The sequence below is a fragment of the Vidua chalybeata genome, chromosome 3 (genome assembly GCF_026979565.1).
Source record: "Vidua chalybeata isolate OUT-0048 chromosome 3, bVidCha1 merged haplotype, whole genome shotgun sequence".
Classification (NCBI taxonomy): Eukaryota; Metazoa; Chordata; class Aves; order Passeriformes; family Viduidae; genus Vidua; species Vidua chalybeata.
In genome coordinates this window covers 19,852,212-19,874,157 of record NC_071532.1, presented here as the reverse complement: position 1 = coordinate 19,874,157, position 21,946 = coordinate 19,852,212, and the positions used below count along the sequence as shown (strand labels likewise).

The following is a 21,946-nucleotide window of genomic DNA, read 5'->3' as shown; positions in this document are numbered from 1 at the left end:
TTGGATGGAAATTAGAAAAAAGTCCAGCTTCCAAAGGATGTGTGTCCCTAACTGACCTAACTAACTTCCAAGTCCTTGAATCACAGCATGACTGTGGAACAAGTTCACTGCTTATCAGACAATGGAGAACCTGCACAGATCAGACCATCTTAACAGCAGAGTGGACTGTTGTCTAAAAAGGCTGAACTCGGGTTAAAGCCTTCTCAGTAGCCAAAATGTTAATAATGTCTGTCTTCCGTGCGAATACTGATTCCAAACGTGATGTGGACACAACAATATATAATTTCCTTCATAGAGGTCCAGTAAAGCTAACCAAGTGTCTCTTCTCTGCTTTCATGAAACTTTCTGTATTCTTGAAAAGTGAAAGTAGTAAATAATTCTGAGGCTTCTGCACTTCAGATTTTATCTGAAGTGATAAAAATGTCCCAAATGTATTGTGGGGAAGTGCCAGACAGGCAGATGCTCGGAAGTACACAGAATGTGTTCACTAAGTTTTATTTTCTCACAAAATGAGTCTCAAAATCTTGACTAATTTTGCACATTTCTTAAAACCAAATGGCTTATAACAGTAACTTCATTTCAGCCAATGCTAGCGATAATGAAGAGTGATCTAACAGACTTACACCTGGTTTCTTCTTTGCTTACGAGCTCTTGCTATACTTCTTAGGAACCAGGATGTAGGTGCATTGTAGATCTAAGTGCTCTAGGGTCACTAAGGCTACTAGACACACACACTGCCCAGCCATCAGGGACATCTTTGGCAGAGAAGCTAAAAAACATAAAATGTTTCTCCTGGATCAATACCACTGTGAAAAATGAAAATCCTTATGTACATACACATTTCTTAGAATATCTTCTGAGGAGAAAGTAACTCTATCCCAGCTGAAACCAGGACAGTGAGGACATACACATTAGTGCTCAAAATACCCTTTCCATATATGCTGCAAGAAAGCAACTCTAGGAAGGAATTTGTACCATGTTTTCCAAGAGATCACCAAAGAAGCATTTGTTAGAAGGTTAACTATACCAAAAGTAACAAAATTTTTGACTGATTCCGAAATTTGTCTGATAAGATTTGGGGTTACTATTGTCTTTTAAGTGTTATATGTTAAAACTTCATAAAAGTGTCCGAGGTTTTTTTTTGCCTAAGTAACCTGAAATGTGAAGAGGTTACTAATTGCAGAGACTAACTGTGCTGGACTATTAGCACATGGATTTGTTCTTTTAGGATGTATGGAAAGTACTGGTTTTAATGAAAGAAATTAGATACTTTAGTAAACTAGGAGAGATAAAAGCTACATTGATAATCTGGGCTTTTGATAGATGCATTATTTCCATCTTAGGAGTGGTAAGGAATTGAGTAATGTTATTATTTAAAAATGGAAATAACATGACTGGTGTCAGGAAAATACCAGGAAAGCATTATGAAAAATGAAGAAAAGCTTTCCAAGAATGCACACATAGAGACACAGGCTTTGCCCATGAAAGACTGAATGAGGGCAGTATCTTCCTGTGTGAGACAGCCCTGCCTAAGAAAATATTTGGTTATTTCTTTGGGATCAGTTGAATGGATTAAATCAGCCTTCACAGAGTGAGGCCTCTTGGAAATCAGCTTTATGCATTATCCTTACCTCTGTTCTGGGTCCAGTTATAACCAGTTTTTTAAGGACTGCAACCTTAGCAAAAAATGTTCTTACATTTAGGACCACCCTATGAGGTAATTTTACTTGGTCACATCCACCCCTTTAGCCTGGCTCTTCATAAACACTGGCAAGCTGAAATTGCTTCCAAGCTAGGGAGCACAGAGCAGGTAGGAGGGACTCACAGCTGCTTGGAAATGTGAAAACAATAGAACAGCACTCAAAAGAATCAAACTACGTAAATAAACCTCATGGTGGTGAGGGGGTAAAAAATATTTTTAGTGCAACCTTGCTATGGCTGCAATATTCAAGAAAAAAGAGTTGTACAAAGGGCAATAAAATTGTTACACTTTACTCAGAGCTCCCTGTTTTCTTTTACAGTGGAAACAATATCAACCACATTAATATGGGTGGAGCTTAGTATAGACAGCCACAAGTACCTGAAGAAATGTGTTCTTTGAAATGTTCCCCCTTTATGATGTGTAAAATGTAAGGTGGCTGGAGAAAGCAAGCAGTTCATGTGCTAGAGCTATTAATTTTTTTCAATGAAACCAGATCCTTAAAAGGCCTATCCAAAACCTCCATTGCATTGTCTGTATGCACCTGATGAAGATCAGCTTTACCCCCGAAGAATGCAGGAGCCTAGGCAAGCAAAAAATACAAAAGCTCAACAAAAGCAGTGTTGGTTGTCCTGAATTTGAGCCTCTAAGCTGCTAGGTGCAAATTGACTTTAAACACCTGAAGAGTTTCACAGGTGCTCACGAAGCCAGCAGTGGCCTAACACCAAGCCTGTGTTTCCATGGATGTACTACTGAGGACACATCCAGATGCAGATATTTACGTCCCTTATGGGTTTTGCATTGCTTGGTGAGTGAAGTATAAACTGCTTGTGTGGATCAGGGAAAACACATAACCTACCTTTCCACACAGTTTTTTGGTGATGCAAGGGAATAAGGAGTAAGTTTTGTCCTAATATAGTCCCATCCTCTTTTATGCCTTGTTGATTAAACTGCTTACAAAAATAGGTGTGAAACTTAACCCATCACTGCAATCCTTCAAGGTCTGCATTGAGGGCAGATTTCCTAGTCACAAGTTCATTTGAAACAGAGGTAAGAGAAGATAAAGAATAAAGAAAAGGGCAGCTCTCAGGAAAGGAAACCCAGTTCCTCCACAGCACCTACAAAACTGAAAGGAGGTATCTTAGCTCACCCATACAGTCCCTGGAGCCTGGGTCCTAGGGTGCTTGGAAACTGTAGAATCAGAGCCACTACCCATCCATCTCTTCTTTTTTTATTTTTTCTTTCTCTCCCTTTTCCCAGCCTTTATGCTGCATATTCTTTGTCTGACAGTTACCTTGCACTTGGCATGTGGTAGGCAAAGGTTATTGGAATTTAAATGCAAAGTTCAATGAATATAGAATTAAAAAAATGCCTTGGAGGCATGGCTGAAATGAGATGCCAAATCCCAGAATTTGTATCTTTATGAGGAAATTTGAATACAAAACACCAAGGTTTATGGCTCTTGCACATATTAATTCATACCAATCCATGTTCTAAAGGGGCTGTTTTTCATCTTGGGCTGAGACAGGAACTCTTCCAGATTTACTGACTTGCTGTGAGAAATATGCTTTATCAGGCTGATAGATATCTTCAAAATGTAAATCAGAATAGTGAGCTTATCACAAGACTGCCATTAGCAGCTTATAAAATTCTTGGTGTTGCAGTTAACAAGAGATTTTGTGAACAAGGTGAACATACTGGTCAGCAAAAACAGACCCTAAAGTTGACACTTTATTTTCTGTCTTACAAGAAAGTTACCAGGAATTAAATCAAAACAATTTTTATTATACATCCATCTCCTTGGCAACTAGAAATTTACCATGACTTTGTGGGATGGTCTAGATTTTAAAGGATATTATTATAATTGTGCAGGCTCAAGCATTGCAGTATTACCTGGAATCATCCCTGGAAGTGCCCAAGTCCAGGCTGCATGGGGCTCTGAGCAGCCTGGTCTAGTGAAAGGTGTCCCTTGGCAGTTAGGTTGGAACTAGATGATCTTCAAGGTTCCTTCCAACCCAAACCATTTTATGATTCTATTAGTCTATGAATTCTTACCTCATCTTTTCCCCAAGTGCTTTGTCTGGAGAGAGAAAGGAAAATCATTTGCCCAGTGGAAGTCTCAGATTTTCTCCTTAAGGAGTCCTGTCCATTTCTGTTGTCTCCAGTGTCCTATAGGAAGTTCCTTCAGTTTATACACCCTTCATTGCATTGTGAACTGTTCACTTCAGGATTACATTGCAGAGAAACTCAGGGCTCGGAAGCTTGAAATAACAGTGCTAGTAAATGATCACAAAGGCCAGAAATTTCCACTGTAAACAAACAATATTTACATTAGTACTTTCAAGTGCATGCAATAGCTGGAATGACAGTAGCTGTTGCCAATTTGTCCTCTTGCTGGCAAAAAGCACATGCTGCACTCTCTGTGATTTTCATGCACACGTGCAAGCACACACAGGCAGATGATGTGCTCTCGAGCTATCCACAGATGGTTTCCCCATCAGGGTTTGCTCTGCCATTTAGGCCTCCTGCTTCACATCCTCCTCTTGGTGCTTCAATCCCTATTTTATGTAATTAACTTCTGTTCCTCCCCCTATTTTTACTTTTTTTCCCGTGAATGCTCTTTACTCTGATGCTTAGAGTCAACCATCTCCCCAAAGTGCTGTGATATTTACCAGCATCCGGAAAAAAAGTGGTTAGAGAATTGAGACACTTAAAGGAGACACGGCTGTCGTAAGTGTGCATTCACATTTTTGAATAGATATTCAGAGGGTGGGAATGTAGATGAGGGAGAAGCTATGAAAGGGCTTATTACTAATTAACTATATCTATTTCTTCCCCTTTTAAACTGCTTTTTGTTTATCATTTCAGCTGGTAGGGTAATACACTAAATTAAAGCTGCATAATACATTTATAATTAAGATTGAAAAAGCCAATTGCCTGTTACTGAACCACCAATTGATAATATTGTAAGGGATATTTATAGCTCTTTGGTATGTATGCCACAGATTTGCATCAATAACACATTTGCTTATCTCCAAACATTTTATTCAGTAGCCCTTTATTTACTATTGAAGGTAAGATTACTCTTCTCAAGCCATCCTTTCTAAAAGTGTCTTGCTTTCATCTTGTTTGTAAAGCTCAGCAAACACAGATGCTTCAGTCATTTCCTCTGCTATGAAATAGTAATAACAGTATATAATTACCATCATCACACCATGCAGAAAACCTTGCCATAAAGAACACACTCTACATAGTTCAGCACTCATAGCATCTTGCATTTCTACAGCTCCTTCTTTATGACTCATCTTGCATATCCTAAAGAGGAGATACCAAGCCACCATACCCAGGGCATAAATCAAGAAGTTTTGGGCAAAGCCCCAAACATAGGCCCTTGGTTTTCATTCCTTTCACAAGAAGGTAGAGCACCTGTTTAAAGAATTCTTAAAAAATTGCTGAAACGATAGTTTTTGTTTTGTGTTTGGTGTGTCTTACTGGGGGTTTAATAACTCAAAACATGTGCCAAAAAAACTGCTAAGTGTATGAGCACCTGCATGTTGAGAAGGGATATGGCATAGACTAAACAGTGCTGCAAGTGTATATGGTGACTGAAGGTTAAAGAGAGGCAAAATGGCCACATTCAAAAGGAGAGCCTGAATTGTGCCTATAGCTAGTGCCACAGGGGAGGGTCTTGGAGACTGGGGCACATCATCTTAGCAAAAAAGCCTAAGAGCCCTTACAAAAATATAGCTTCTTGTCTACTTGCCCCTTTCCTCAGAAGGAGAATGAGGGCTAGAAATGAATGATCTACCCATTCTTCAGCCAATGCGGATAGCAGGGTCTGGGAAAGGGATAAACAGAAAGAAAGCAAATTTCCCTATATCCTGCTCATGTGGGAAGAATGTCAGCAAACCTGTGTAAGAAATATTCCCAAACCTGAAGCAGGGCTTCAACTTCTCCCAGCCACAATTGTCTCTCCAAGCCAGCCCAATCATGCATTTTGTTTATCCTTCAAAGACACATCCTTGCAGTTTAAGCTGGAAAAGTGTGTGAGAGAGCAGAAAAAAGGGAGATAATGGTGCAAGGAGGAATTGACAGTGTGCAAGGGAGGGCCATGAAAATGGGCAAGAGCTTCACTGTCACAACAGTAGTAGGGGTTGCAGTGTGAGAGCATGTAGTTGTCAGAAAGCTTGCCAGGGGCCTAAGGTAGCACAGTCTTCCCCTGGATCTCTTCTCTTTGGAGCTAGATGATGTCACCCTTTCCATGGTTTGGCTGAGCACAGGGTGAAACCAGGTGGCAATTACACAAGTGATTTCTGTTTCTAATGCTGTCTATCATTAATTTTATTATGAGTGGGCAAGTGACTTGCTTCAGAACTGGCCAGATAATTACATGGTCATTATTAACCACATTACTGAAGGGTAAAAATGCAGTTATTTTTATCCATAAAGTCATCTGCTTCAAGTCTAAAACTAATTGCACATTATTATACAGCAGAAAGTAATTATTATAGATACTGATTCTAGCTTCTACTCCCAAAGAAGCAGACACTATTTCAAATGAAATCTTTCAGGATTTTTAATAAGTCTTGAAATCTGTGATAGAAGAAAGAAAGAGAGAAAAAGAGAAAGAGGGAGAAAGAAAGTGTAGGGTGAAACCCTGCGCAGTCCAGATGTCGCACTATGACACGAAATAATTTACGTACTTACTTTAAGATGTAAAAGACCAAAAGGAGCTAATTTTATTTCTGACCTCGCAACATACAGATTTTTAAAAGTGATAGTGGATTGGAGGATGAAATTGCTACTTCTCCAACCACACTGATCAAATTAACAGTTCATCAATTCTCTCTTCTTACAAAGAAGAATGCAAAACAATTATTATTTACATGAACAGTGTGTGAGAAATTCTAGTAGAATTATGTAAAGATCAAAAAGTATAAAAAACTTTTTAAAAAAATTTTTAAAAAAACAAAACAACAGAAAAGAAAAGAAAAAAGAAAGAAAAAAGAAAGAGAGAGAAAGAGAGAGAGAAGAAAAGAAAGAAAGAAAGAAAGAAGAAAGAAAGAAAGAAAGAAAGAAAGAAAGAAAGAAAGAAAGAAAGAAAGAAAGAAAGAGAGATTTTATCATGTTTTTATAACACATAACTGTCCCATCCTGCAGGGCTGATGCTTTTAGATGTGACTCCTGAGAGGAGACATCACAAAGTCTCTCTGGAGGTAGATGTTAGGCAAAACATAAGAAGAAAGGTATCATAATTATTATTTCATAATTACTGATGTTCCTTTTCACTCTTTTAATTTCTTCCAGGTACTGTTGCGTGATTTACAATGGAAAAATTGCTCTGCGGCATCCTGGTGTTTGGAATGGCTCTCACAGTCAATGCTTGTCCCAAATATTGCGTCTGTCAGAACCTGTCTGAGTCACTGGGGACTTTGTGTCCCTCCAAGGGTCTCCTTTTTGTACCACTGGACATAGATCGAAGGACTGTTGAACTCCGTCTTGGTGGCAACTTTATTATCAATATCAGCCGACAAGATTTTGCCAATATGTCTGGGCTTGTTGACCTTACTTTGTCCAGAAACACCATTAGTTACATACAGCCCTACTCTTTCACTGACTTGGAGAGCCTTCGATCTTTACATCTGGATAGCAACAGGTTGCCTGAGATTGAAGAGGATACTTTAAGAGGTTTAATTAACCTTCAGCATTTGATATTAAACAACAACCAGCTAAGCAGCATTTCTGATGAAGCCTTTGAGGATTTTTTATTGACATTGGAAGACTTAGACCTTTCCTACAATAATCTCCGAAGCATTCCCTGGGAATCTATAAGAAAGATGATAAACTTGCACCAGCTCAGTTTAGATCACAACCTAATAGATTATATAACAGAGGGGACATTTGCAGATCTTCAGAAATTGGCCAGATTGGATCTAACATCCAACAGACTTCAGAAGCTCCCCCCTGACCCTATATTTGCCAGATCACAAGTAATTCCATTGGTTGTTACCCCGTTTTCGCCACCTCTGTCCCTCAGCTTTGGGGGAAATCCATTGCATTGCAACTGTGAGCTGCTGTGGTTAAGGCGGCTTGACAGAGACGATGATATGGAAACTTGTGCTTCTCCTCCAAGTCTAAAGGGAAGGTACTTCTGGTACGTACGGGAAGAGGAATTTGTTTGTGAGCCTCCTCTTATTACACAACATACTCACAAGCTGCTGGTTTTGGAGGGGCAAACTGCCACACTGAAGTGCAAAGCCATTGGGGATCCCAGTCCCATCATTCACTGGGTGGCCCCTGATGACCGTCTCATTGGAAACTCCTCGAGGACAGCTGTCTATGACAATGGCACCTTAGATATACACATCACCACCTCCAAGGACTACGGAACTTTCACATGCATAGCAGCCAATGCTGCAGGAGAGTCCACTGCTACAATTGAACTCTCAATTGTCCAGCTCCCCCATCTCAGCAACGGCACAGGCAAAGCAGCCCCACCGAAGTCCAGGCTCTCAGACATCACCAGCTCCACCAAGACCAATCGTGGTGAAACAAAAGGTCCACCAGAAAGGGCTGTCCTGGTGTCAGATGTGACCACTACCTCAGCTTTGGTCAAGTGGACAGTCAGCAAGTCGGCCCCTCGGGTAAAAATGTATCAGCTGCAGTATAACTGCTCAGATGATGAAGTCCTGATCTACAGGTAAATGCATTTTCTGTTTGATCCTCTGATGAGGCAGGGGGCAGAAATCAACATAAGTCTTCTACTCTTTGACTTTTTACCAATATGACTTGGACCTGAGATGGCACTGTGACCAGTAACATTAGTGGTATTTGATAAATTTGCATTCTCTCTGTCAGTTTGCCTGTTGGTCTGTTCATTGCTTTTCTGTCCAAGTCACACATTGCAAATCTCTGTAGTACTCATTTTCCAACAGCTGTTTTCAGTAAAATTTTCAATTTGGGAAAAAAATAGTGCTGCAGCTGGTAGCCTCCTTAGTAGGCTTAACAAAGAAAGGAAAACTTGAAGACTAGAAGTCAGAAATTTCCTTTTCCACCTCCTGTAGGTGGGATTGAAACAGACTACTTAGAGAGGAAGCAACGTGGGAGGAAGTTTGTGCTGTCTACCCATAACACAGGCTCTAATTATTCTGTGATTCAAGATTTGAGGCTGCTAACAAGACATTTTTCACCTATATGAAAATGCTTGTTTCTTATTTTACTAACATCTGTTCTACACAACTGTAATGGGTGAAAACTTTGGAGCACTTGGTTTTTTATACCGTATTAAATGCAAGAAAAGGTAGATATAATTTCAAGAGCAAACCCTGAGTCCTCCTTATGATCCTCCAGTTCCACAACTGCTCTGACTTCTAATGATGTAAAGCAGGAACTGCTCTTGCAGTGAAGCAGCAATAAATTTTTAGGGACTAAAAATGTGTAGGAACAGTACAGGAAAACAGTACTACTGTTTTTTCCTTGTGTATTGGAAGAATGATTGACATATTCATGCTAGTGATGAATTCCTAGAAATCACCTTGTTCTTCTTTTTTATAGCAAAGTTTCATTGAACTGAACTGTATCTTTGGTTGTATATGATCTACCAGCAGAAGTCAGAATCTCATGGAAAAAATAGAACCAAACATATCAACTCTTACAGCTTTATAAGCATCCTGAAGCAGTGGAGAAAAATTGGATCTGGTAGAGATATTATGGGATTTGGGATTTGAATCTAATTTGTGAATAAACTGTGGCCAAAATATAGTCAAAGGCATTGATTTTCATGGTAGGTTTGGTGTTATTGCCTGGTGGCTATTCTGTTCTCCTGCTGCCTGCAGGGAGAGCCAAGGCACTCATCAAGTCATGGTACTTGGCCTCCAGATCCCACAACAAGCCTTGTTATTTTCTTCCTTACCACAGGGTGGTTTTCTTTAGCATGAGGAAGTCAAAAGGAGAGACAGTAAACATTCATGTGGCATTTTCCCCTCACCCTTCTCCTGCAATGAAATCTAATTTTAAAGTTTCTCTAGAACAGAATGTTTAGTTGACAAGGACAAAATTTTGTGCTAACAATACCTTTATCTGAGTCAGTTGTAGAACAGAAAGAATTAAGTGATCAATTTAGGTACTCCAAATTCACTCACTCATTGCCAAAAGCAGGAATATTGACCAGCAAGTCTAAAAAAAAAATTAAAGGGTACTTATTCAAATACTGAGTTAATCTGAGGAAAGTCAGTCCTGTCCACCTCCATTCCTCAGTTATAAAAATATATTGGAATAAATCAATTAAAAAGTGAAAATTATTTATTTTGCTCTGGCTAACGCACAGTGGAACCAGTGTGTTAGCTTTGAGAATTGCAAATATGTGGAATTAAGCAGAATGAAAGGATAAGATAAAGTTAAGTAATGATACAGTATTAGGAATAGAATGGAAGAAAACATGCTAGTGCAATTTTTATTTTCCCAAGGCAATGCTTTTGGCAAAAGCTCAGCAGTAATTAAGATCTTAAACACAGTGTAAGGCTGAAAAACACTCTGAAAGATGTATAAGTCATATATTCATTGTAAAATTAATTTGGCCAAGTGAACAGGAATATTCCTGCAACCAGAAAGAGAAGTTTGCAGGGGTTGTCAGATGGTGGAAGTGGTTGGATGTGTCAATTTTCTAGGGAGGAAGATGGCCAAGGTGAAAAAACAAAACAACGCAAAAACACTGACATGTAGCCTAGGAGCTGGATGGGTGAGAATTGGGTGCCACGGGCAGAAATTAAGAAAGATGCCATCTAGCCAGCCTGGTCTGGAAGAAAAAATTGCTGTCGAGATTTTAGGCAACCCCAGAAGTTTTTATTATGTCCCTACTTCCATCTCCCAGTGAGGTTTTGGCCCTTTGCTGATTTATTTGGTTGTGGGTCAGTTTTTCAGAAGCTCAGTGAGGACGGTGTTATTTTGAAAAATCTCCCATCAGGCCTTTTTTTGAGGATTCACTGATGATGCATAGCTCTTTTCATTCACAGCTCTCAAAAGCACTTCAGCAAAGAAAACAATATTTTTTTTCTCTACATTTTGCACCAGGGAGAAATGAAGCCTAGAAAGATGAAGTGATTGTCCAGCATCTGAGAGTTAATCAATGGTACTCATAATATCAAAACCAGTCCTTAAAACTTCCAGTCAGGGAATCTCTCAGTCCCTTAGAGTTAATTAACTAAAGCTGTTTTGCTTTAACTGGTCAGATGCGTATCACTGCAATGAGTGTGTGGAAAAACCTAAGGGAAAAGGATTTCTACAGTGCTCTGCTCCATAAAATGCTGTGTATGTGCTAAATGGGACGTGATGCTGCTTAGCTGCTAAAATGATGGGCACTTAATATACGCTAAGACAGTCGGTATTCCGGGTCTGAGACACATCAGCTGTGCTCAGCTTTTAGGAATCCTGCTTCACTAGCAAGAAATGTATGCACAAAAGACAGAAATCTGCTGCTCTCTCTGCTAAGAATTTTTCATGGACATTTTACGCATTGTGAAAGAGTGAAAGCAGAAGTTCTGCCCTCCCCATTGATGTCAACTTCTCTCCTGATCATTACCCAGGACATCAGTCTCATTTCCTCTTCCATGCCAGCTGTGATTTTCCACTGGCAGGATGGTGCAAAAGGGGACTACAGTAGGGTGCAATGGCTCAAAAAAAATTCAAGTTTTGGGACATTCTGGCAAATGTTGTCTGCTGGGCCTCCCATTTTCACTGAGCTGAAATGGTACCAGCATCTGAATTTTGGGTTTGGATATACCAGTGCTATTATAATGAAGGAGGAGCACTGTTTGTTTGCTTTCCCAGCTGACCTTCCCTTGTATTTGCTATCTCAGGGCCTTTGCTCAAGCTCATAGCAGGTTTTTATCTCCTTCAATGCATTCAGGGTACATATTTCTGATTGTGGTCTAATGAGTAGGTCCTGGATCTGCATTCTGAGGGTTTTAATGCAGCAGTCTTTCCATTCTTTCATCTTTTCTGTAATACCAGCACCAGTGCTAGTAAATGTGTATTGTACCCATCACTTTTAGCTGAAACCAGAAGCTTTTTACAAATTGCAGAACTGAAAGTCACTCCTTATTTGAAGGGAAAACGTGCAGAAAGAGTAACCAATGTCCAATAGAGGAAGGGATGGCATAAGACCAAGGTCTACCAAAAAATGTCTGTCCTTGGACTCAGGATTAAAGGAGTGAACACTAGGAAACCTCCTCTGTCATGAAGATCTTACCTACTCCTCTCAGTCAGGACTCCAAAGTGTTTTAGATGTGTAAAAGCATCAGACTTAAGATCAGTGCAACATATACACTGGTAAGCTTAATTCATTTTAAATAAGGAATTGAAATGAAATATAAATATTTAGAAAATAATACCTTTGAGTCTCAGTTTCCCATCTGTAACCTGGGTGACAGCACCACCTTGCTTCGTGGGGATAAACACATTAGAAAATATTATGGAACAGGAGCCCATATAAATAAATGGGGAGACTTGCTTTGAAGTCATTGTGTGGTCTGCAGCAACAGGGATAGTCACGAATGATTAAGATGGAGGATTACATAACTGCAACACTTGAATTCAAGTAAGGCATCTGGGGAGAGAGATTGTGTTTTTTTCATGCGTAGAGCACCCTACATGATGGGGGACCAAGTCTCAGTTTTGGCCAGCAGGCATTGGTGTAATATATACATTCACTACTTTTCAAAAGCGAATAAATCTGCAAGTGCTTTGTAGAACTTCCCAGGTCATACTGAGCCTTCTGGCTGTGTTTTGAATTAAAGCAAAGATGCAGCCATTTAAAAATGTGCATCTGAAGTGCGACACTGCCATTAGATTTATGAGAGATTTAGGTCTGTTTTATTTTGTGGTATTTCATAGTAAAAGTGATGAAAACAGCTGTACAAATTAGGAATTACTGTAGTGCTATAGTCTCCCTAACTTATAAATTCAGCACTAGGGAAAAGTATTTTATATGTTTCTGAAAGCTTATTTTTTAAATATATATTTTATGTAGCAAGTAGTCTAAGCATTAAAATATGAATAAATGGCTCCACATCTCCAGTTTATTTAAACAATGGTGCCATGGATTTGATTACTTAAACAATATAATAATGATTTGTATTTACACAGCTCCTTTTACTGCAAGTACTTTACAGGGTGGCTGAACAGAGATCCCCACTATCCTGTCACCTCTCAGTTAAATATTGGCTGCAGTTTAGCAATCTGCAGGTGATTGTTCAGTTCCTTTTCATGAGCAAAAAATAGCTTCAGCATTTGCACTCATGGATACTTTAAACTAGGGAGGAAGTAATTAACTGAGCTTGAATTTCCCACTGCATGGTGGTATAAATATACCCATGCGCTCTTCTAGTCAACTGCATGTCAATAAGAAAGTGCTTCATGACTGAGGTGCTGCAAACTTCAGGAATATCTAATCACGTAAGGAGGCTCTCTCAAACAGCAGTGCCACACTGAACATCAGAGAGGTTGCCATTGTCTAATGCTTCTTGCAAGAAAAGTCCATTGTGTGGAGATCTTCCAGCTCAAGACTGAAAACAGAGGAAGCCCTGTCCTCTTGCTGGTAGGGCAAATTGTCTCAACAGCCTGATGCTGTAGCAAAGTGTGTTTATGTCACTTTCTCTCTGAGGAAAGTTAGAAATACGGAGTACTTGTTAGCTTTGGAAACGACAGAGGATTCATTTATTCTGAAAGACCCAAACATCTGTCCTTAGTTGTGATTTGGTCACTGGGTTCAGACAAATAAAGACTTCCACCCAATTTTCAGTTCCACCCATCTCCAGCCTCGGTAGGCACTGACCTGCCTCCATGGCTCACACCTGGAGCAAAATTCCCAGCATAGCCTCAGCATATGAGCTGAGCTATTCCAGTTGCATTGTATGCAGGATACAACCCTTGATTTGGCCAAAGCTTTTACATATTTAAACATTAAATAGAACAACTAGGAGGGAGGACAGCACATGAAGACATTAATCAGCATGTGTTAATCTTTTATATTTGACAGGTAGAGAGCACTACTTTATAAAAATAAAAACATGAAGTCACAGTCCAAAGGGAAACAAAATTTATATAATCAGTGCAGAGGGAAGTTTGGCATGGACATTTGGTACTTCAGATCATTTGAGAGTGGTTTGCAGAAGGAGTTTATTGGCTTCTGGAGTGCCCTCAGCAAGTGCAAGCTTGCTACAAGGAATCAGTCATAATGAAAAAGCTGCTTTACAGATGCCTGTATTCTGGGACTGTGGGGTTTTATTTGTGTCTGCTGAAAACATTTTCATCTAGTATTTTATTTTATTTTATTTTATTTTATTTTATTTTATTTTATTTTATTTATTTTATTTTATTTTATTTTATTTTATTTTATTTATTTTCTTTTGCTAGGGCAAGTACAGGGACAGTGTTTTTTGGGGTTGTTTTTTGTTTGTGTTTGGCTTTTTTCCCCACCACCCCACCCTTGTAATATGAGAAATGCTTAAAGAATAAAAAAGAAAATGTAGTGAAAATTAGAAAAAATACATGTATTACCAGAAAATGAAGTGGAAAATAGAAATATAAAATATGAAATAAATATATTAAAAAATAATATATGCAAGAAAAGTAGGTGTACATCTCAGTAATGTCCCTAAAGCCATCCTAGATTGTTGTGACAAACTATCATCCACTTGGTGCTTGTAAGAATCATAGAAAATGATGAGGAATCCATTGGTCAGAGCAAGTCCAGTTCAGCATGAGCAGAGCCTGACCATGTGGATGCTGCCCAGACCATTTTCTTGTTTGATCGCTGACACAGAAAGGCAAAATACTACATGGCCCCTTATCCCTAGGGGAGATATGCCCCTGACATGAGCATGTGAGATGTATGTGAGGGCTCATGAGAAAGTGCTGGTGCTGCTCCTGACCATTCTGCAGTACCCCAGCAGCACAGGGCAGGGCAGGACAGCACCTGCTGCTGGCTTGGAGGCATTCCCATCTCCTTCAAAGTTTAACTCCTACCAAATAACATTTATTGAGGCCTGTGGAGAAGTTGTATGTGACAGCTCTATCCCCAGACTCAGGATCTGAATATGAAGGCAAATTGCCTGATTCTTATCTCACCCCACATCTAGGGTTGTTGCACAAGGTGAAAAGGAAATCAGAATCACTTTAGACAATGCTGTCAGGCACATGATGTAATTTTTAAAGCAGTCCTGTAATTCTGTGATTCAGCATGAGACAGCAGTACCCTGTTACCAGTACCTCTGCTACCAATTATTAATTCAGCTCAATAAGGCTGAGCATTTCCACTTGAGGGGAATTCAAGATGAGCTAGATATTGCCAATAACATCTGCCACATCTCCTCTCCCAGATGCTCTGAACCTAAGTGCCAATATCTGCCCCCCACCACCTTTAATGCAATAAAAAGTTATACATCTGATGCCAAAATGAATTATTGAAATAAGGTTTTTATTTAGCTTCGGTTGAGTCACCAATTTGATCTCTAAATGAAAATCTTTACCATGTCCATAATTTGTATATGTAATGCACATTTAACCACCCAAGAGGCTCTATTTGATTTCTGCATTTTCACTGCAGTGCCTGCAGCAAGTTCCCAATACTCCTTTTCTCTCTACTGCTCATCCATTGAATTCTAGTTGGTGTCAGAGATCCACTCTAATATCTTCCTTATTTTGGGTCACATTTACTGATAACTGATAACTGGGTACTTTTAGGAGGAATGGAAAAGGTGTCAGCAACCACAGAGTGTGACAACTACTCCTAGTCTTTCTAAATCTGTAGCCGAGAACGTCCTCCCTTCCCTCACTTCACCCTTCATTTCAACTGGATCACCACCAATTCAGACTACTTAGAAATCTCCGCCAAGGGTGTTGAACCATTAGTAAAAGTAATGGCTGGAAAATACCTGCTTGAAGGAGAGGATTGTTTATTTTTATCCACAGATGTTTTGCAACAGAGTTACAAATGAAAAAATGCATAAAAGCATATTGTGCTGTAGAAGACTATATTACTAAAATTTGCCTTGCCAGTTTGAGATCATTCTGCTCAACTGAGCTCCCGCTTGCTCATGTGCAGGTTCCAGGCTGTAGGCAGGTGAAAGAGGATGCCTTGACAGCTCCTACCTCCCCAGCTTTCTGACATCCCACCCCATACAGCTTCCATCTGAAGTCATTGGAAAGCCTTTTTACCCATTTCAAAGCTGATGTGCTTTTAGATTCTTGGTAGGAGGGTCTTCAAAGAGACCTCTTGCTTCTCCTGCAGTAGGCTTCTATTTCTCCTTGTCTTTCCAGTGCTGAACAGTTGAGCTATGACTGTGAATATTGTTTTGAGGGTTGTGCAAGCAATTATATTCATTTGGTTATGTAGGACTATTTTATCTATCAAATACATGAGACAGGACAAAGAGGATGACAGGGAAAGAATAAGTCAAAATTACAAACACAGCCAGAACATAGTGCCTTATTTCACTGGCATAGCTGCAGACCTACCTACCTAATTGCTTGCTCTGAATTTCCTATTATACCCTTTATTATACCCTTTCTCTTTCACACCAGGCTTTCTGCTTGTAGGCTAAGGCTATTTTCAGAAGAAAATCTACTTTTTTGTACAATGATGGAACTGATTAATCCTAACACACAATAACAGTGATACAGCTTGTTTTCCTAGAGAAATGACTTAAAAATATAGAACTGGAAAAAGACACAGCACTGGAAAAATAAAAAAAAATAAAGAGAAGAATACAGTGGACTAAATAAATTATATTATAAAGTCTTCATTAGCTTTAGATCTTACAAGTCTGGTTATTTTTTGGAGTTGCCTATAAAAGGCAGGTTTTCTGAGCAAAACATTTGCACTCAAGAGTGAGAAAAAGTCTCTTTTCAGATGATACAGTACAAGCTGAATGCAGCACTTGCTTCTCATTTTAACCTCTTTTGGGGTTTCAGTTGGGATGTTGATGGTGAGTAGTCTTTGTGTTAATGCTTTGGTTAGGGAAAGATGAAAAAAGAGAATTCAGACAAGCTGAGGAACTTAAAATTTGAGGCAGAAATCAGGTTCATGCTCCGTGTAATTTTTTGAGTGCTGTACTTTTAGGTTTTCAATGAAGGCTTGTACTACAAGGAAGTAATTTATCTTTTCTTTGTTCTTAAGGGCACAGGAGAAATGTAGCTCAAATTCTGACTAGTAAAGAAAGAAAATATGAGGTAATGGACGTCTTTGAAAACAAGATATGGGTTATTCCATTGTCATACTACCCTTTCCCCCAAATGTGTCTTGTTTTGCAGTCTAATATGAGGACAGTACAAACATGTACCCTGTAGCCCATAATAATCTGTTATAGGGCCTAGCAAAATGGTAATCCAGCCCAAGCTGAGGATAGCAGGCTAATACTTTCACCTAAAGAAACCTTGAAACTACAATACCATTGAGAATTGCATATGTTTAAAATGAAATGTTCTGATTTTCATAGCAGAGAAAAGCAACCCAGCCAGCAGGCTGATCTGCCCTATAGTCACAGCCTAACTGACCTCTCAGAGTCACAGCATGACCATATTAGATCATTTGTCAAGAATCCAATAAAGTAGCTCTGTCCAGAAAGGAAACAGGCTTTGGCAGAGGGCACCATAGAGTGGAAGCAAAATCACCTGTGTGCCACAGCAGCAGAGATGGAGGCACTTGTGCTGGGCAAGGAAGAGAGATGTTAGTCTGGCATCCTTGGATGGGAAAGAGTCCATCACTACATGGCTACAGCTTTAGGGTGGCTGAAAAACCCCTGGAGACAGCAAGGTAAGGTTATGCCTTAAGCCTCTTTTGTTCAGCTACTCCTGGTTTACAGATTAGTTTATTTGCAGAGATGAACAGTTTGAGACAGCCAACACTAGGTGTGAATTCATACTGTATTTGCCCATCTGTCATCCCTCCCCTTCCTCTTCCATCACTTTAAATTTGCCTAAGTGTTGTAATATATTTATTGTCTCATAATTTACTTCATTTTAAGTAGAAAACAAATAAGAGTGCTGTTTGCTCAACCCAATACTTTTTTTTTTAAATTATCTGTTTATTTAATCGGCTTAGTTTGTGGAATTAATTGGCTCTTATGTAGCTATCCCAAACCGTGCTCTGAATTTTTCTCAGAGTGGGGATTGCACAGGCAGTAGCTGCCCAATAGACATATGGGCAGCTGACAGCATCAAGACACCCCACCAGCAGCTCTGTCGTCTGGCAGATTGCCTCAGAGAGTCAGGCTTGATGAATCAGTCCTTCTGCTGGCGCTGGGAGCGTGGGGGACGCCTCTGCTCCAGAAGGCTGGTTCAGAATGAGAAAGATGTGCAGCCCCCACGCTCCTTGAACTACAGGCTTGGGACGGCTGGCAGTGTCCAAATGAACTTGAATCTGACTAATTTGGGTGCGTAGAGGCAGAGTTTTAGCTTGGTTACTCTGGGGTGAGGATGTGTCACTAGCTTGATGCCTGCTCTTCTCTCTGCTGCAGTGTGGAGTTCACAGCCTAGAAGTGCCATGGGGAGGAATTTAACAGCGCTGCCAAGGTTGGGCAGTGGGAGAGGGAAAGAGAAAAGAAATTGGCTTGGAACTGTCCTGTCTCTCTGTGCCTCTTCCCTTCTAGCCCTGAAAGGGGGACAAATGTTCTTGTAAGCTGAGCAGGCAACAAAGCCAAGAGGACCCCTGCTTCTCTCCTCCACCCATGCATGGGTCTTTGCAGCCTCATCAGGTTGCTGTTTCAGTAAATGATGTGGCAGCCCCTGAGCAGACAGAAGAAGGAATAGCCACCTGGAGTCACCTTCAGAACCTGGCCCCTCCAGCCCAGGGCCTCAATAGAGCCCAGGTTGGCTACTGTTACAGGCTGCTGGCTGAAGAGAGGGGCAGGGACAGCTCTGTCTTCTCTGGGTGGTGTTAGAAAAACCTCCTGCATTCTCAGTGGCACTAGAAATGCTGCAATCTGCTAGAAAAAAAAAACAGTGCAGAAGTACCTCTGTCTCTTGTATGATTTGCCTAGGGGTGTGACCCCACTGAGCACACAAGGCTATATGTATGACTAGTAGTTTAAAAGGTTGGCTTTTTTTTCTCTGGGGACTCTAGCAACTTCTATGAGGTGAAGAACTTTGGAAAGGGAAAGATGAAATGAACACTGGGAGCAGGATTCCCACTTGTGAAGAGTATTAAAAAAAGTCTGAGGGACTGCAGCAGTCCCATTTCAGGACACAGTACTGCACCTTTGTACAACAGGTTGGTGTGGGGTGAAGACCTTGTGCTATACAAACTCTGCCCAGTGAAAGCATATGAGGTTTTAGCTGCTTGTTTTTTCAAGAGGTAAGTTTTTTTCTCACTAAAACATAGTATAATTTTTTGGTTCACCTTTCCTCTTTTTTTCCCTATTTGGGCTCTTTCATTGTAGATAATTTTATTGGCTGTGGATTAATTAACCAATTATGCCACAGCTGGGGCATTTTTTGGACTACATCCTTTATTTCATTGTTCTTAAACAGCTTCCATTCTGATGCAGCTCTTGACAATTTGCAGCTCCCCATACCTCCCCATTTAAGGCCTGGGTTAATGTGCTTGCTGAGTTTCACGCCCATTACTTAGTCAAACCATGTATGTATGCACTAGGTTAAAACCTGTTTTCTACCCTCTTTATGTGATTTCAGTCCAGAAACTTTCTGTGGTTTTAAGGTAGCAAAGGTAGTCCAAGAAAAGCCATAGAAACTTACAGGAGTCCCTCCTACTTAAAGTCCCTGAGGACATGATCTGTGTTTTCCTGGCTCCTGCTGTTTCCATCTCCTCTGCTTAACCCCAGTGAAGCTTGCTGATGACAAGGAGGCATATACTCAAAAGTGCTGCAGGCTGTTTTTTAAATCAGGTCACATTTACTAGTTCCCAAACAAAAGATGTTATAGTGGGAAAATTTTGAAACTAGTACCTCAGTTTAGCCAAAGCAAACCTTAATCTGGCATATAATGGGACAGAACCACAATGTAATTGACTGTTCTTGACATTGAACAAGGAGCAGATTTAAAAACTGATTTAAAAAACCCAGATCTACGGTAATTGGTCTTACAGTCATTGCAGCAATGTGCAACATCTGTCTAGCACACCCTCCAAACACCTGCCTCTGCAATGGCTATGAAGAAACAAACCATGAATCAACTCAGTTTTATTTTCTAGCCCTGTTTAAAATGGAACAAACACTGGAATACCTCTCCCATGGGAAATTCCAATATTGCAACATCTGTTTCTGGAGACTGAAAATTCTCCATAACAGTTGTTTCATTTGCTTATTGGAAAAAAAAAAAAAAAAAAAAAAAAAAAAGCATTTCATATGGAAATGTGGAAGTGTTGCTATCAATCTCTTTGTGGATGTTGCAGGTTTTCGAATTACAGTCCCATTTCCACCATACATCATGCCCCTTGAGGAGTTACTCTCCTCCTGTATGTAAGGCTCTGTAAATTCATCACATTCATTTTGCTCTCTCCCCCGTCACCACAGAGCTCCTCCTTCCAGCCCATATTGTCCCTGCTTTCACCTCCTTCAGTGGCAAAGGAATGGTTGGAATGTGCAGGGAGAGGATGCAGCTGCTTGTGGGTGAGTGGGAAAGGAGCAGAGGACATGGTGGAGGGGCAGAGCAAGGGCTGGGAGCAGAGCACCCCTCACAGGTGCCAGGGAGAGGAAGAACATTGTGGATCCCCACATGTATAGCTTCCATTTTCATTTTTCTTACAAGAGGCAAGAAAAAATGGATCTAGCAGAACCGCCTATTTTAATACTAAAATTATGTTTAATTTGAGATATCAAATCAAGTTTACAGTCAAAGTGTACCATGGGTTTATTAACATCCAGTGTTACTGCATGTAGGAGCTTTGAACATGTGGTCCAGGAGACATCCAAGTAATGCAAAATACTTTACACAAGTTCCTTTGTGGGGGGATTGTTTGGCACAGGTAATGAGTCCATCTGCCAGACACAAACCAAACAGCTCTGCCTCACACAGTCACAGCTGTAGGAGCTGAAAACCTCCAGCTGAAATTTCTGTCCTGGGAGTCATCACATTTGTCAGCCTTTCCCTGACAGTAGCAATAGATACCACACTTGTACCATCCCAACTGTACCCTCCCTGCTACAGGTGAAACAAAAAGGCCCTCTCATATATTCTGAGATGTTTTGCCCAATTTTGAGTGTGTGATGTTTAGGGTTTTTGCTGGCAGTGACAGCACTGCTCAGCAGGTGACACGCATTGCTGTTTATCTGCAGCGCTGTCTCTTACACCGTGTTTTAATGACAGTTCAAAAAGGCAGAGAGCTTCACAACATTTAGCTAAAGGCAGAGGAATGAAGATGGAAGATAAAATCTGAAAAGAGTGGCATGAGCACATAGAAAGGTACATGAAGGCAGAGAGATCATTTTGGGGGGCGGGGGGGAAATCTTCTTTAGCTTTACTCCCCCTTTCTGTTCCCAACTTTGCTTAATGTATTCCTTCTTTTCATTTTGTTCCCCTCTGGATTTTTCTACAAATCAAGAGCTTAGTAGTGTTAAGTCACAACAGACCTCATGCCAGGACTGGATCCTCTTTTCCCACTTGTGATTTAATTTATGGCCAGACTAAAATTTCTCTGTTTTTATTTTCTATTCAGAATTATCAAGCTTGTGGCTCTGTGAGACTTTTTGCTAATTAGTGAACTATGAGATGTATGACTGTTGACTTTTCTGTTATAGATTTTTTCTTTAAAAATGTTAGATAAATGTTAGACAAATCATTTGAGCCTGTGTTTTATGATTTGACTGCCTGTTTATCTGTCTGCGGTTTCTTCTCACCCTACTATATTTAGATACCTCTTTTGATAGCCAATATTTTTCTGAGCACAAATAGATGAATATATATGTAGGACACAGTTTCATGAGCCAGTATAGGATGCTCCTTATGCATGTGTCCATCACAAACATGGTAACTGCAGTTGAGATAATCACAAGTGGAACAACCTTCAGTGAGGACTCGGAGATTAGAAATTCAATGCTGCTTCCAAGGATGGGTTAACATACACAGTTCCCTAAAAATCCACTAAATTCTCTACTCCACCACAGAGGTAAAATGAGGTGCTTTCTTTTGCTGTAGAGCAGGCCAGGAATGGAAGCAGAACAGACTTTTCTGTGGGTTTCAGTCCTATTTTTCGTCCTTAGAAACTATGAAAATTTAACTGCTGTTCAATCAGAT

General features: G+C 40.1%; 1 protein-coding gene across 6 annotated transcripts in view; it reads left to right on the top strand.

Moving 5' to 3' along the window:
• Positions 1-6,824: 6,824 nt before the first annotated feature.
• Positions 6,825-21,946, top strand: part of LRFN2 (leucine rich repeat and fibronectin type III domain containing 2) — a 35,908-nt gene continuing 20,786 nt past the window's right edge. For 2 of the 6 annotated variants that reach the window (XM_053939528.1, XM_053939529.1), the window contains exon 1: positions 6,825-8,399. In XM_053939528.1, coding sequence (XP_053795503.1) covers positions 7,027-8,399 — 1,373 coding nt within the window. In that variant the 5' untranslated portion in view covers positions 6,825-7,026. Of the gene's footprint in view, positions 8,400-8,763; positions 8,841-9,253; positions 9,443-11,804; positions 11,999-21,946 lie in introns of those variants that run through there. The other 4 variants (XM_053939532.1, XM_053939531.1, XM_053939533.1 and 1 more) reach the window with 4 other exon arrangements.